A 17,582-nucleotide genomic window follows, 5' to 3' on the forward strand; every position below is an offset into this window, starting at 1 on the left:
AGTGTTCTTCAAAACCTATGAAAAAGGCAACATCTTTAAATGAGATGAAATGATATAACAGAATAATAACTGAAAGTCCTGAAGCACTTTAATCACCTGAGTATTTTGGTGGTTTAATCACACTGCAATATTTATGTTCCCATCGGTATCATTCCATTATATGGGACTTTAATCTGTTTTCCTTGAAGAGAGAAATGCCAAAAGAAAATTGTTATCCATACAAGGTGTTCCCTCTTGCCCAAGTTTCTCTCTCCCCATTACCTGTTGGTTTTAGGGTTTATTTTTATTAATATAAGAACAGAAAGTCAGGCGCAGAGCACATGTCTTTGATTTTGGCAACCTCACACAGACTTTCATAGAAATATTTTTCTCAGAACAGAAATACTAACTGAGCACACAAATAAAAACACCTGCAATAAACATAATCAACTTAAAACTATGATGTGAACCCAGATTTCAGATGTAAATTTAAAATAAAAAAATATGCTACCTTAATAAACGTGACAAGCTGAAATCATGTCTTCTCAAACTTAAGGCAAATTTGTTTGTAAACATATTAAAAAAGAGAATTACACTTACAACAAATATTTTCTCAGAATTATTTAGTGTTTACTCTGAAAGTAGTTTTATGTGAAGTTGGCAGTGCAAGTTCAACTGAAGAAATCACTTCTCAATCCTAACAGCCAACTGAAAACCAACTGAAACATAGAAACATGTATGAGAAACATAGAAATTAATTATCCAGAAGAAAGGGAACAACTCCTAGCTGGAGGGTCAATAGTCAAATTTTAAACAATTTACATTATATGGTGCAGATCCAAAGAAAGCCTAAATATCTAGAGAACAAATGTAGGTGTCTCCACTCTCTGCAAACTGAATCAGGAGCCTTAGAAGAGTGACAAAGAAGACCACAGGGAGCCGTTTATAGGAAATCAATCGAAAAAGAGAAATTCAGGCACATGTATGAACTCTACTCATCCAAAAGCTTTATCCCGAAGTGCAGAATGGCAGGTGGAGTTCTGATCTACCCAGGACAGCTAGAGAACTGTGAACCTATGGATTTGTAATTCCACCACACTGGGACATGTGCTAAACTAGCTAATTCTACAAGTAGTATTTTCTAGATAAATCTGTGCCAGCCTGCCCCATCCCTTATGATGTGGTTCACTTAGGTTCAGCAAAGAGTTCAGAACTCTTACCCAAAGAAGAAATTATACATGAAGCAGTTACACAAGACAAACAGCAGATGAGAACTGTGGGTTCTAGTTCCAGCTTGCATAATCGTACATGCATTTTATTTTTTAAAAAAATAGCACAGAACTATAGAACTGTTTAGGTTGGAAAAGACCTCTAAGATCATGAAGCCAAACCATGAACCTAACCCTATCAAGTTCACCACTAAATTATATCCCAAAGTGCCACATCTACAAGTCTTTTAAACAGCTTCAGGGCAGGTGACCCCACCACTGACAGTCTATTCCAGTGTTTGACAACCCCGTCCATGAAGAAACTTTTCCTAATACACAATTGAAACCTTCTCTGACATAACCTCAGGCCATTTCCTCTTGTCCTAGTTCTTGTTACTTGGCAGAAGTGACCAGCCCCCACCATGCTACAACTTCCTTTCAGGCAGTTGTAGAGAGCAAATGAGATCCCCTACAAGTCTCTTTTTCTCCAGGCTACACACCCCCAGCTCCCTCAGCTGCAAAAAGACTTGTGCTTCAGAACCTTCCCCAGCTCTACTGCCCTTCTCTGTACACACTCCAGCACCTCAATGACCCTCTTACAATGAGAGGCCCAAAACTGAACCACAGGATTGGAAGTGTGGCCTCACCAGTGCTTAGTACAGAGGGATGATCACTGCCCTGGTCCTGCTGGCCACACTACTGCTGATACAGGCCAGATGCCATTGGCCTTCTTGGCCAACCCAATGCCAGACAAGCCAGAAACAAAGCCGTAAGCAAAATAAATTAAAATAATTATGCATGTTGTGTTTTGTTGTTAGTACTACAACTGTGCATTAGATTTGCTCAAAGCATGCTTCCACTGTGGACGTCTCAGGTAACTTAAACACTTCCTTGTCTTATTTGGAGGCCAAATACACACCTGCTGATATTAGTACAGGTATTAGCATCCAGTATAAACAGATATGCAGATGCTACCATAATTCTGCACAAGTTCAGTCCTGAATGTCCAAGTCTTCCTCAAACATGGTACTTCCAAAGGAAATTACTTCCCAAAGGAACACAAATTGAACAAATGTATTAAAGCAAAGCATAACATGAATTCCTAACTCTGTGAAAATTATGTTTCACTGACATATATACCCATGCTCCTGGTACTTTCTGAAAGCTCTGATTAACTGCCAAACAAAATGTTGATTGAGTTATATCCATTTTACAGATGTTTCCATTGAAGCACAGGAAGAATTTAATGTTTCCATATTTTACTTGTTCATGAATTTTCTGTAAATTCAGAAGTCCTAACTCACACACACCCCGTTTGTCATTCAATAGAAAACTCATTTTCTTGAGTCATAATATCCAAAAAATTAAAAACTGAAAATGGAAAAAATATTAGATATAATGTATGATCCTCTGACATGGGAAGCTTTTCATTTTAGCTTTATCAAAAATTCAAGATGCTGAATTAATTAGACTATTAGCACACTAAAAGTAAGTGCTAAGTGTGAATAGCTTCAATTTAATCACAGCTGAATCAGTTCTATTTTGCACAGACTTGTGCTGTATTTTCAGCTAAGAAATTAGATAGTAATTAGAAATTACCCAGCAATTATGATCTAAGTGTGATGACTCTCTCAATGTGTTAGAAAGTACCTGACAGAGTATTGATTACACATTATAAGTTTACTATATAATCAGCTTAAAATTACATGGGCTGTATTGAAGATACTAAAGCAACAAATGCTCCAGTACAGGTGGATCTTGCTAACTATCAATTTCTGTGCTTCAGAGTTCCAGTGAATTTTTGTAGCTCCATATGCAAGAGTGGTCATAGAAATAAAATGAGATTGATCGGCGCCAAAAAAAGATGAGACAACAGATGATAATGGTTGAGGATCACTTTCCTGCTTACTCAATTACAATATAAAGCACTATTTTGTGAGACTTTTACTTTCAAGATGAGATTCTTGACAAAAAAACTTGACACATTTTTGAAAAATATCATTAAAAGACCATCAGCGGATGTCATAGACGAGAAATGTTTTGATGTTCTCAAAAACATTGAAGAATATTTGTTAAATAAATATCTTTGGAACTGTAATTCACAGAAACCCTGTTGAAATAATACCATTAATCACAGTTGGGAATGACAAAAATATGTTTTGCTTCTCACCAGTATGGTAATAACATTTTTTGGAGTGCAATCAATCTGTCTTCATGTGCTTAAAAAGGTGATTTACCAGGAGATGCCATATTGGGAAGCCCACAATATTTTTCATTAAATGTTGATGAACCAGAACATTCTGAATTCTCTTGTATTGATGGTACATTAACAAAAAAAAAACAAAAAACCAAACAACACAAAAAAACCCCAAACAAACAAACAAACAAAAAAAAACAAACAAAAAAAAACCCAGAAATGTATTAAAACTATTTTTTTCACTTAGATCTGCATTATCATGGTGGTCTTATTGCTTCAAAGTGTGTATCCTTAAAGCCACATCAGAATCTTTGTTTTCAAATTTCAGAAACTATAACTGATGGAATTCAGAGAAAGCTCATAAATAATGAAAATCTTGCAAAATATGCATAGAAATAGGAAGAATATGTATAAAAATGAAGCATAGGAACAATGTGAAAACTGGATGTAAAATACAGCTTATGTTACTAATATATTAGCATGGCTTATTTTATCAATAATCTTATGACACTAAATGAGTTTTACACAAATCCCAACCATGAATTCTCTGGGAATCTCCATTTCTAGTTTAAAAGGAAAAAAAAAAAACAACCAACCAAACAAAAAAACCCAAAAAACCCCAAAAAACAAACAAACAAAAAAAACCCAACAGAAAAGCTAAAGCTAGTAGCACTGGAACTCTGAGAAACGTTGTTTGAAAATAGTCTGAGATCTCAGAGTTTATAGGAGAAATTAGGAGAACCTCAAATACATTACTTTGCAAACATTGCAAGACATCTGGGGGTTTTTTGTTTGTGGATTTTTCTTAACCTGGAGCATGATTTCTGAACACAGAGTTGACAAAATGTGAAGTATTTTAGAACCAGACTGACTTTTGAAAGGACATTTGCATCTACCAGAGGAAGAAGCAAACAGCTGAAATGTTCTGGGCAAGAGACTTTTTTTTTTAGAGCATATTCAATCACATTAAAGGATAATTGCTGCTTCTTACTAGTAACGATGAACCATTTAGAGGAGCCTCACTGCCTCTGGAATACACAGGCAGTTCTGAAAATACTCAAGACTCCAACACAAGGAGGCCTTGTACCTCTAGGTACAAATTTGCTTTTGCCATTTAACACTTAGGTCCTACTTCTTCCTTTAGAGTCTATGCAGCATTATTGCATTTTGTAAAATAGAGTTCTCCAAAGTATGTGAAGTACCTTTCAGACAAGAGAATGCTTTTTCCCAAGAGTTCAGGTGCTGTAAAGCATGCAGTATAATTCTGCTTTGTGGCTTCACACTTGGTTGAATGCTACAATACAACTACATCAGGTATTCTCAGTCATACCTCTAAAATTTTATTTTCAAAGACTCTACATAGGTAGGGACTGTCCAAGGTTTATGTTAGCTTTAAGTTATTGATAGTGTCAAGGCAATTTTACTGCAGCCAAAAGAAACTTCAGTCTGCCCTAGGTCCACTGTTTACCTCACAGTGACTGTAACAAGTCACAGTTGAAATTACCATGCTGGAGAGGTACCTTCCACAGTGCAGTGGCACCCCACGCTTCTCTCTTTGAGGCCTCTAAATCCTAATAATATTTTTGCTTCATCTTTATTTGCAAAGCTGTTCTTGCTCTGTATAATATAAACTGATAAAATGAAAATAGCTGGTAAACTAAATATATTAAATTTTCATTTACCAGTCACGTAAATCAAACAGGAGAATTTTGATGCTCCTAAAAGTCTAATCCTTTTAATTAATAGGTTTCTGTTTTAGATATCATTCTGGCATAAATGCACCCTAATACATATTCCAAGCTCTGAAGACTCATTTTTTATTCTTTTTTAAATTCTATTTTCTTTAATTTTTCTCCTCTGTCTGCTTTCATAAAACAACAAACTTACTATATTTGTTTTTAAATTGTATTTACTCCAGAAAATTCACACTTTTATAAAAGACAGCTTAGAAAATAAGATAAACAAAAATAGATGGTTTTGTGATGCAAAAAAATACTTCCATTTGAGTCTATACAGAATTTTCCTTCCCTCTTCACAAGATTTAAATGAGTTTCGTAAGAGTACATTTACCTTACACATTTAAACTACCCTGGCATTACAGAGTATATAATAAGACTTAGTAAGCACTATCACAACATCCTTAGTTTCTTCTCTTATATAGCAGCAAATTTGTGTAACAGTCCCTATGTTGGGAAGCTTACTGGGAGACTGTTAGTCTCCTCTCGGTCTCCAGAAAATAGATAAACAGCTCCTGTATCACAGCACTATTCCTTTTCCTCAATCACTGGAATATACTCATGTTCCCTTCTCTTGCTCTCCTGCCTGCCTTATGGCTCTGGCTAACAGTTTCAGCAGAAAGCTTCAACCCTGTTTCAGAGCACACTCTGGCCAGATGGTGAGGGTGCTCTCAAGACATGAGTGATGCTCTCAAGAGCATCACCAGCAAAACTTTGCTCTTTTATGTCTTAATGCTCTACAACAGGGCACTCAGAAACTTGAGGGAGAAGAAGCATCTACTGAAAGTCAAGGCCTAAGTTCCAGAGAGGACACAAATTCAGACACACCAAATATGCTTTGTGCACCAAAAAGCCCTTTGCTCACTAACAAGAGTCTTCAGAAGTTAATGGAACCCTCTCCTCTCGCTTTCACACAGACAGTCTCAGGAGGCCTGGATCTTCCCCCTAGCATTTATAGCTTAGATTGCATTGATTTATTTTAAACCTGTATCTTGTGACTCAGATGGGTGAACATGTTTTATATGCTTTCAATGAATAAAACTCCTATTTTCTTTTTTTATCAATGCTCTCCTTACTTATAATTTACAGAAATTACCAATAGCCATGACACATGTGTTTTATTAAAAAAGAAATATACTCTTTTTTATGACATTTCTGAGCCTCCACCTAACATATGGAGACCTTTTATATCTGAAGAACTTTGGGTTGGGAGTTCCGGAGCTTCACATCACACACACTGCATGAAGAATCATTTTGGTTTGTTCTAAACTTGTCACCAGATAACTTGAAATAACTTGATAACTTTTTCATAGTAATTTTGTTTTTTTCTTCTTTTTTAATATCCTCTTGACTATAAGCTTATTTACTAAGAGTGGGGTTCAGAGATGCTGAATTTGGGAAAGAGTTCCTTTCATCAGATAGATACTGATCTAGTAAGGTGGCAATGACTAAAACATGGCTTCTTCCAGTTAACTTAATTCTGGACAAACTTCCACAGTGACTGACTTAATAACTGACTGCAAATCATACAAGTCCAGGAGGATGCACCAAAGTTCTCACTTTCACAAGCTATACAGAAAAGAAGAAAGAAGTATACTTCACTTACCCAATCTTTCACCTGTATCAATAAACAGTGAAGAAAATAGCCCAGATCAGCCTCTGCAATTTCCTTATAACTGGGAGTAAACACCTGCACCTCAGCTGCCTATCAGCTTATGTGAGACAGAAAGAGGAGGAAAGGACCCTGTGCCAACCACCAGTGAAGGAAGAATGAAACATAATCTTTTTTGGAAGGAGGAGACAGAGGTATTCCCTATCATCCACATATTAGTACTGAATAAGTTGAACCGTTTCCCATGGTAGGCCTTGCAAATAGAATCTATTTATAATACTAAAGTTTAAAAATTTTTATTTCTACAAAAGTAATGACTTAATAAAATTAGTAAATTTTGGACTATTGCTTTTCATTTATTTTTGAGGCTTAGTTCTTAAATCTCAAATATCATTGTTTAGTTTAGGTTTTTATAGGTCCAAATTAACAGAGCACAGGTCTTATGAAAGTATGTTGAAAATACGTTTTATTTTGCTCGCAATACAATCAAAACTAAAGATATATTTAGATTGTGTTTAATGCCTTGCCAAGCTATGTACCTGGCCACATATGAGTTTTTCCTATTATTCATCTGAAATCACTGTAGAAAAGCCCAGTCAAGAGAATTTATGGGCTACTTCAGGCTGAAATTTCCAAAAAAGCATGTGTGGTATATTCATTAATCAAAGAGAGTAATTTTTACAGTCTTGCTTTGTGCCAGATACTGTAATTAGATCTGTTAGGGGGAAATCTTCCAATTTATAAGAAGGCCTACTGAAATTGTTTAAGTTTAGCCAACAGATTTCACTCATAACCTTTCATCCCACAACTTCTGGAAAGTCACAACTGTCGTCAGAAATGACTTGCATTTGTGAAATTCTGTGTTACTGAATTTTTCCCATTAAATAAAACAAAGTCAGGGATGTACATGTATTTAAACAGATCTAAAATGTAAATTTAATTTGTGCCTTCAAGTCAGTCTCTGACCAGGCATTTTTCAGTCTGATTTGAATCTTATACTTAGTAAAGAGTGAGCATAAGGTATTATATTCTGTAGGAATGCAAACAAAAAGCATATTATGAAGGAGTCCTGCAGAGAACTATTAAAATGCCATTAATTTCATGAAAACTCTCTTTTGAAAGCTTGTGAGGAATTAATTTCTTTTCATCTATATGGCCACAAGTCAATAATAGAAATTTGAAAGTCAGTAACTTTGTAGATAATTGAAAATAAGTACAGATAGATTTACTAGCAAAAATATTTAAAAATTATTTTGGCAAAAGCAATACACATCTTATTGATTTCAGCTGATGAGTGGAGTGTAAATGTATTCACAGTATATAGAACTCATAGTAACAGCTATTAAAAACCAAAACTGGTGAGATCTGCACTACAAAGAAAACATACACTTAACTGTAGATATAAATTAGGTATAAATTTCTCTATAATAATACCTGCTAAGTGTGCAGCAATAACTTCAAACTTCACTGTTTTGCTCGATATTATCTAACTTGAAATTCTTCTACAACATGGGTTCTCTCGACCCTCAAATTAATTAGTTTGTTCTCTACTTTTATTTTTAATCTTTCCTAAACCTTCTGGTAGCAGCAAATTGCTTGTGGAGAGCACAGAATTGAATAAAACAGCTGGACTAAACTAATGTGTTGGAGGGAGGAAAAACCTTTGCAATTTATTAATGTATTCAAAAGACTGTTACAAACTTTACAATTTAATTATTGGAAGATTATAGAACTGCTTCACTGCTTCTGTACTGTGTTAAATAAACTGTACGTGCAAGGAGTAATAAATGAAATTGTTAATTTCAGTGCATCCTTAGGGAATAGTAAGAGGGGGAGTTTACATTATTTAGAGCTCCAAATGGATTTGAGTTTATATACAGTAATAAATCTTAACTACATTGTTAATTAACCCTGCCTCAAGCCCCTTTTTGCCTTAGGAGTTGAAAGACACAGTGTCTGTTAGGATAACTCACCATCCATGTGCTTAAAGATGCTTAGGATTGGGAGAATTTGCCGATAATAGGGCACCAAGGCCTCCCCCACCATTTCAGCTGACACCACCAGGTGCTGGATGACTTTCAGTGTGGTGCAGAGGACCTGTCGGTTACGAAGGTTCAGTGCATCTGTGATGCAAAGAAAACAACAGACAGAAAGCAGAATTAATTTCTAAAACGTAGAGGGAGGGGGAGGAGTCCTCTAATGGACAAATTTAATTAAACTATACTCTGTTGGGAATTGTAAGTGGGCCTTTATTAGCCCAGCTTAGAAAGATCCCAAAGATGGATTGCAGTCCTGATGTTATAAAACACTGCCTTGTCTGATTGTTATTTGTTCCCACAATTTGTGCTGACTCTTCAGTAACCCAAAGAATGCAGCTCATTATTCCCTCACACTGCCTGTATAATACTGGCGTGGTCCAAACAAATGAAAAATAAATGTTCAGTAAGTACCACTTGGGGCCAATGGGACTATACAACTGCAAGACAACCTGCAAAGGTTGACAACAGATGCATTCTAGTGCAACAATTGGTATTTGTATGTTTGTACTCATTTATTTCATGATAATTTTATTCATTCAACTGACAATTCCTACGATTCTGAGAATCACTACAATGAAGCAAATGTTTATAGGAAAAAAAAACCCCACAAACAAACCTTGTAGGCTTTTTCAAAAGAAAAAACATTGTAGGGGAAAAATAAGGTTTTGTCTAGCCTACTTAGATGTTTCTCTTAGCTTTCAGTGTCATGCTTCTAATCTTATGACACTAAGACATTTCATAAAAACCTCTTGTTTCTTCTCTTTTAATTTTACTAAAAGCGAGTACTTTGCATTCTCTCTTGTAATTAAAAATGAGTCATGCCTGAAATATGTATATTTTTTTTCCTTGCAACATCCATCTATTTATAAAAGCATTTCTGAAATTATGCAGCTGGATAAATTTGCCAGAAGTTGTCAATTTTGGTATGGTCTTACATACAGGTCCAATACTCCAGGATCCTGCCCAGTTACATAGACTTCTACATCATTGCACTGGGACAGAAGTGAAAAAGATAAGCTCATATTCATTACTATGTTTTATAAACACAGAAATATATAAATATGTGATTCGAGACACCATAACAAAGTATTAGCATTTAGAAAAACATTGTAGCAAAGAAAACAACAATATTTGAAGATGAGTTAGTAACTTCTTCAAGAACTGCCTCTTCAAATGGAAGTATTAGGATCAAAGACATCTCTACACATTGCAGAGACGTTGGAGCTAGATAATTTTTATAGGCCCCTGGCAACCCAAACCATTCTATGATTCTACGATTCTACGATTCAGTATTTTCTGTGCTGAGGTTTACCAGTCCACAGGAATGCCATTTCATAGGGAATGAAGCAGTATTTTTACAATGGAGCAATGCCAATTTTTCTATCTCTTTAAGGAAATGCATTGTAGATCACCCGCTTCTGCTGCTTATCACATGCCTGCTGAGTGTTAAAAATCAGAACTAGATCTCCACACCAAGTGCAGGGCAGATTGGTTGCGTGAATGGACAGGGACAATTCTCAAAAATCAACTAGTAAATAACCTCCCTTCATGCCTCTTGGCATCGTTGTGAACAAGAAACTGAACCTACCATTAAAAACCAGAAAAGTCCAAGGTATAAAGGTACTATTACACCTCATCCAAGTTAAAGGAGTACTGCTAAATGAAAATACAGACTGAATTCCATATTTATTATTTTCTATAAACGTTCCCACTGTAGTCACCAGGCTGCACTTAATTTCATATTGTCTCTGAGCATAATAATGTGTGGACAGGAAGCCCAACAATGCAGCATGCTCACATTAAGTTCCAGCAAAGAGGCTGGCTATTCCAAATTATACTTTTGCATTCCAAGGCTGCTTTAGTGAAAAGAGACACCCAGACACAACTTTAAAGATTGGGTCCAAGTCTCTGGTAGGAAAATACTGTGTTAAAGGCATTATTCATTTTTATGAAAGAGTGGTTGAAAGAGTAAGTTTTGGGGTTACAATGTACAGATTCATTCCCTACTAACTTGTCATACACATGAACAATAGCTAAATGAACTAATAGGGAAAATTGTCACTAACAGTGGTAATTTTTAGAACAATAGTTATGTCATGCATACAAGCATGAGTTTTTATATTCAAATCTAGGAATTATTGCAAATAAGTAAAATTAATTATTCATACACGCACAATTAATTGATATAAAAATTAACCATCGACAGAAATCACTGCTTCTTCATTTTTAACAAATTATACCCACTCCCAGGAATTGTACTTCTGGACTGTAGAAGCTGCCCCAGACTATGAGAAATCTTACTTCTAGGCATGTCATGTCATGTAGAGTATGTAATGTAAGTGGAAATGGCTGTCCAAATACTCCTAGGAAGAACTTCTGGATGGATACCATCTGATGCCATAGACTTGTCTCTGTCCAAGTGGAGAAGCAGTTACCTGCCCATTTCTCCTTGGATTATGGTGGTTTCATTGTGCTCCTTATCCCTATCTCCAGCTCAGGGGTATTCAGGGTATTCTGGGAATAACTGGTCTTACAACTCAAGACGGAGGCAATGAATGCATTAAGTAGCTCAGCCTTTCCCCCATTCTTTGTTATCATACATCCCCCTACAACCAGTAAAAGACTGGAGATAGATTATCCTTAGCCCTCCTTTTGCTTCTGATATAGCTGTAGAAATGTTTTTTATTAGATTTTATGGCAGTAGCCAGATTTTCACTTGGGCTTTGAGACTTCTAATTTTCTCCCTGCATAACCTAATGACAACCTTCTAGTCTTCCTGAGTTGCCTACCCTTCATTCCAATGGTCATGAACTCTTTTTTATCCTCTGAATTCCGAACTAGTGTCTCTGTTCAGTCATGCCCACCTGCTGGCTCGTCTTTCAGCACATGAGGACAGTTTGCTCCTGAACCTTTAAGATCTTCTCCTTGAAGAACATCCAGCCTTCCTGGACTCCATTGCTCTTCAGGACTGCCTCCCAAGTGTCTCTGTCGAAATGCATCTGAACAGGCCAAAGTTGGTCCTCCCTAAGTCCAAGGCAGCAGTACTGCTGACCTGTCTTCTTACTTCTCTGATAATTGAAAAGTCTATGAAAGTGCCCAAGATGGCCTTCAGCCACCACATCACCCACATGGATCTCCATCCCCCACCTCTACCGAAACATAAGACTGAAGGGCTTCACTGCTACTGCCCCTCAAAGAGTGGCATGGTGCACCCAGGCTTATCTCTAGTCAGCCCTGTTTGACCCCTTTTCCCCTTCAAATCCAGTTAAAAGCTCTTTCAATGAACACTGCTAACTCCTGTGCAAAGATCCTTTACCCCTTCTGACACAGGTACTGGTAGGCCTCATGTAACTTAAACTGATCTATGATCCAAAAACTCCAAATCCTGCCAGTGACACCAGCCTCAGAGCCAGATACTGATCTGCTGGCTCTTCCTATTTCTTTCTTCATCATTCTATGCAACTGGAAGAGTAGAGGAGAGAACTACTTCCATTCCTGATCCCTTAACCAGTTGTTCCACAGCCCTGGAGTCTCAGTAGTCCTCAGACATCTTGTTTGGACTTTATCACTGCCTGCCTAAAAAGTAAATAATGGATAACAATCTGAGGGCTATCTGAGGGGAGGAAGATTTCTTTTCACATCTTTAACCCCTGTGGACCCTAGAGAGGCATCAGATTTTCCCAAGAAGTGGGTTCAGTCTGCATATTGAGCCTTCTGTTAGCTGCTGATGGGACCCTTCTATTAAAATGACCAGTTGATTCTTTTTTTATGGAAGCAGTTTAGATGCAGGGCAGTCAACCTTTATGACATGTTCATGCTAGATGAACCATTATGCTTGCTGCTGTTTGATACCCCTTGCACAGTCTTGTACCTATTGTATTAGGACACCTGAGAACCTGTGGCAGTCCCAGAGGAGGTGCACTTGTCGTGCCAGCAAAGAAACTTCCCACCATTTTCCTTGAGTCATTCTGTTTTCCCAGGTGGAGAAAGGACAGGGAATCTGTTTATCTGCCTGTGTCTTCTAAGCGAAGACAGGGTACAGTATCAGCAGTCGCTCAGTCTCTTCAATACACCCCAGCCTACCCACCTCCTCCTGGAGCTCTGTCACTAAGCTAAGGAGTACCTCTGGCCGGGTGCACCTCCCACAGCTGTGCTCACTGCTGGCTGGTACTGATATAAGAGTAGGGCACACCCTGCAGCCTGCAGAGGTATGGCTACAGATGGATGTGGTAGAATCAAACAGACTGAGAATTTGAACCTCAATCCCTTCAAATTGCAGAAATTGGCACCGTGTGTTAGGAAACACTTGTAAATATCAAAAGAAAGACCATTATGACTATGAACTGTTGTTAATCTTTTTAAATATTTGGCCTGTGCCATGCATAGGAGTCAACCAGCTCCTGGCTTGATTATATTAGGTACTTTATAAACATTCCATTAGAGGCAATCCCTGCCCCAAAGATACACCACTTTCAAATATCTATTTATCTTTTAAAAATCTGATAATTATTTTCTGTGTACTACCATCACTACAGACCATTCTCCCACATGAATAAAAGGAAGAAAATATTAATGCAGTATGAAAAAAGTGCATTCCAATACATTAGAAAGTATAAGTGGTATCCAGAGATTAACAGAAATTGAAGAAAGTACTATTATCCTTACCAGGAATAAAGCAGACCATTTAGGAATCTTGGTACACTACAGCTACATAATCCAAATGAAGAAAAGATGCATAATATCCAAACTATTCCAATTTAGAAAACATTCTAGGCTGTTGCTTCTTGACCCAGAAGTCTGCTGTAAGACATAGATCTTCACAATAACAGCAAAGGGCACAACTGGTTTGCTTCTCAGTTAAAGGTACCTTTCTGCTCCCTAAAGGATATTGAGAGGACTTTCCTCTCTCCCCTCTCATCGGTACATATTTCTCTTTGGTCATTTAGACTACTGCAACAATCTCTTAAGCAGTAAAAAAACCTCCAACCTGATAAAATGACTCTATTGCTTGGTAGTTTTGATGTTTTCTACTTAAATGGTATAAACTGGAAGATTTTGCTTCTGATTTAGTATACACTAAATCCTACAGCTTAAATAATAGCTCAATTGAAGTATATAATGAAGTATTTTTCATTCAAACATGCGTTATCTTGTGCTGCTATAGCTTTTCCAAACAAACATTTTCTGAAGTTCATGATAACTTTCCTAAAGAAAAGAAAATTTTACAATGATAGCAGCTTAATACCTGATTTAAAAGCTCAGTATCTGAGTTTGTTCTGTTTCTACCATTCAAAGCCGAAGTAAGAGATAATTAGGAAATTTGAAAGCATATTTAAAACACCATAGTGCTGTTTATTAAAGTTTGTGAACAATGAGACCTTGTAAGATACCAATTCATTGACTTCAGTGAATGTTAATTCACTGTATTTTTAATTTCAGATATATTTTATGGGCAATTCATGTAAATTGATGTAAATTTAGTGGGTTTTTTGTTAATTTCCATTAAGAGCAGAAACTTTTCTTAAGATATATGCCACTTGTTTGCTTATCCATTTAGTTAGATGTTTCACATAAAGAAATAGAAATAATTATTTTAAAACATCCAAGTCTTTTTCTTGAGTAACACTTCTAACATCTCAAAGAAAAGATCTAGAAGTTACATAAGTTGATATTTTTTATCTTTATGTGGCAGTTTGGAAAATCGTATCTCAGTCCCAGATGTTGTCTGTAACAGAAGCCGCAGCTCTCATCTGATAGATGAGATTGATAGATTCTGTAAGCCAGGAAACACGACAGCATTTCTCACAGTACAGAGTAGATCTTTTTCATGACACAATGTAGTTCTACAGAAGAGATCCAATCAGAACATTCTCTCCCAGACAGCACATTGATATCCTGAACTTTACAGAATAAAATCAGTTTCCCTAAACTTCTGTCTCTTCTCTAAATACTAACTTTAGCTTTTGGTCATTATATTAAAAGTTATGTTGATAATTTAATTCTCCTTAACTTCTTTTTCAAATACACCTGTGAATCTATGCTTAGAAGTGCATCAACATTTTCCATTTTCTATTTACGTCTCACAACCAAACATTAAACCAATTTATTTTGTATTCATACTTACTCAATTGGTAAATAAGGCAACAGTTTAAGAAAATTCTTTTCCTGAAGAAGAACAAGATACAAAGAGTAGGTATCCTGTGAGTTAACAAGCACTCAGGAAAAAAATGCTTGACTGTTGTGATCTACTTAATCTTGTTGATCAAGGGTTTATTTTAAATTCACAGAGTCAAGTTTAAAGAAGTCCTAACATGAAGTGTTCTCAAAATGCAATTGATTGAAGTCATACATACTTCTCTTACAAAATTTTTTGTCCAAAATCTTCAAAATACATCATACTTAACTACCTGCACTTATATAATAGTACTATGCTAAACTTACAGAACAGTAATGAAGGCTGTTACAAAAGACAGCATTTCAATCAAGAGTGAATAAAAATCAGAATAAGAACCTTGTGTTCTGTACATTTTAGAAGTCCAGTAAGAGCCTGACCCAAATAACAATACAGATGCATAAAAATTTCTTTCTCTACAGCTGAAAGAGTGACGTGTTACTGTGAAATGATGGGAAGGAGAAACAGGAGGTAAGGCGTGAAAACCTTATGCTAATTTTGTCATCAAAGACCATTTTTCATAAAGCCAAAGTCTAAGGCACAGAAAAGGCTAAGATCCATAAGTGAAACACTGATGCTTGTAAGAAACATGATCTAGCAGAATATGGAATAGAAAATCAGTGGCTTTTTCAGCTTCAGTTGTGCTTCTAATGGCAGCATTTTACTAGATCAGCTCCTATAAACCTTGAATTTTATTAACATTTGTGGACTCTGTTTAATTATATAGTATAAAGAATAGTTAGAAGAAAGTCCCAAAAATTTGCTCTTTTACTATGCTGGCCTGCAGTTTCTATCCATTCCTAGATGTACATTCCATCCTCTGTGCTAAGATACCAAAATTTAATTGAATACCCACCCTCCTGGTGAAAACAGGTCTATTATCAGTGAAATGTGATGCCATTTACAAAAAAAGGTCTGAAAAATCAAAGTAGTACTGGCATCTGTACTGCAAAACTTAATACAGCATTCTAAATATGCTCTAGATCCTTGAAGAAGAAGAATGTGGACAAGAAAAACATGACAATACTGTTTTCTTAGACTTTCAAAAGGTGTTTGATAAGGTCCCTCACTGAACTGCCATGGCCTCCACAGAAACAAATAATGACTTAGAGACAGAAACTTAAGGCAATAATAAATTATCACAGAGGAGGAGTATCACTAGTAGGGCCTTGCAGGAATCCATGCTGAAGTTCATGTTTTTCACTAAATCCATAGGTGATTTCGAAGAGTTTTTACTGATGATAACAAAGATTTCTGATGATATCAAGTTCTTCCAGATACCAAAGACAAGGACTGAAGAATTGTAAAAGGACTTTACTTTTTAACTGGGTGATAAAATTGAAGATGAAATTCATTACTAATAAATGCTAAATATTAATACGTGTATAAATTCAAGAAAGAATAGCTCTAACACCAAATTTAAAAGTCAGAGATGTTAATTGCAGATTTCACTTTCCAAACATGGATGAGATTTATCTTTATTGAATAAGAAACAGTTTCTCCTCACAGACAAGAATAAAGAGGTGTAATAAAGGATCTACTTCCTGTAATATTTGAAAATACCCTAAATGACCAGTTTTGAGCAGAAGTATATAAAATAAACCTAATTTCAACTATTTGTTGATGAAGGTTGCAGGGGAAATACTTTAGTATTTGAACATCAGGACAATTAAAAGAAAAAAAAATCTTTACTTTCTTTAAAAGCATTTAAAGTCTCTAAAAGCATGCTTGCTTACTTTTATCTTTCAGTCGGTGATCTTAATAACCAGAACTGCTTCTCAAGGGCAACAGTCAGCCAGGAGGAAAAATTACAATTACATTAGAGTTTGAACTTACTTTCTGTAGGTGATAGAAATCAACTTAGATGATTTGCAGCAAGAAAATGACAACAGACCAGAAAATCATCTTTATTCCATAAAAATACTGCAGCATGTTGTGAAAGGAAGTATTTACGTCATTAAATACTCCTAAATACAGTGAAGGTATGTGAGAAATATCTGTGCTTAGAACAACTGCTAGCAACACATTCAACTTTACAAACCTAAATGCAAAAGTGACACTGATTTGACATTAAATGGGAATTAACTATACTGTAGCCCAAGACAACATTATGCATGCAAATGAAATGAACAATAAGAAAACAGAAATCAGATGGAAACAGAATGTGAACAATAAGAAAACAGAAATCTGTTTAATTTGGAAATTTATTAAACATTAAAAAGGACTTGTAGGTGACACTGAGGGAGGAATGCTCTATTCATTTCTCTAGATCTGACTCACAAAAAATCAGTTTCCTTAATGAAATATTTTTAACAAAATTTAAGGTGTCATTGATTTACTGTATCATAGAAGTTATATTTAACAGCATGGTAAAAACCTCAAAAAATAAAACTTCAGTGTTCCTTAGGATGGAGATTATTCTCTTTGGACTCAATTAGAAGAACTGATCTGCTGTCTGGAACTGTGTAGAAACAATACTTCTTTCTAAGTTACAAGTGCAAAGATGTGAGCTTTTCTGGCTTCTAGGCCTAAATTCAGACTGTCTGCATATCTGTTTTAGGATTCACAGCACAGAATAGAAATGATTCTGACAAATAGGTCATCCAAGATACTTAAGTGCTTAATTTCACATTATTATC

General features: G+C 35.9%; 1 protein-coding gene across 1 annotated transcript in view; it reads right to left on the reverse strand.

Annotated features, from left to right (window-relative positions):
• PACRG (parkin coregulated) overlaps positions 1-17,582 on the reverse strand; it is a 212,781-nt gene that overhangs the window by 85,974 nt on the left and 109,225 nt on the right. The window contains exon 5 of the mRNA XM_066315853.1: positions 8,706-8,855. Coding sequence (XP_066171950.1) covers positions 8,706-8,855 — 150 coding nt within the window. The remainder of the gene's footprint in view (positions 1-8,705; positions 8,856-17,582) is intronic.

Source organism: Sylvia atricapilla, chromosome 3, assembly GCF_009819655.1.
Source record: "Sylvia atricapilla isolate bSylAtr1 chromosome 3, bSylAtr1.pri, whole genome shotgun sequence".
NCBI classification, from domain to species: Eukaryota; Metazoa; Chordata; class Aves; order Passeriformes; family Sylviidae; genus Sylvia; species Sylvia atricapilla.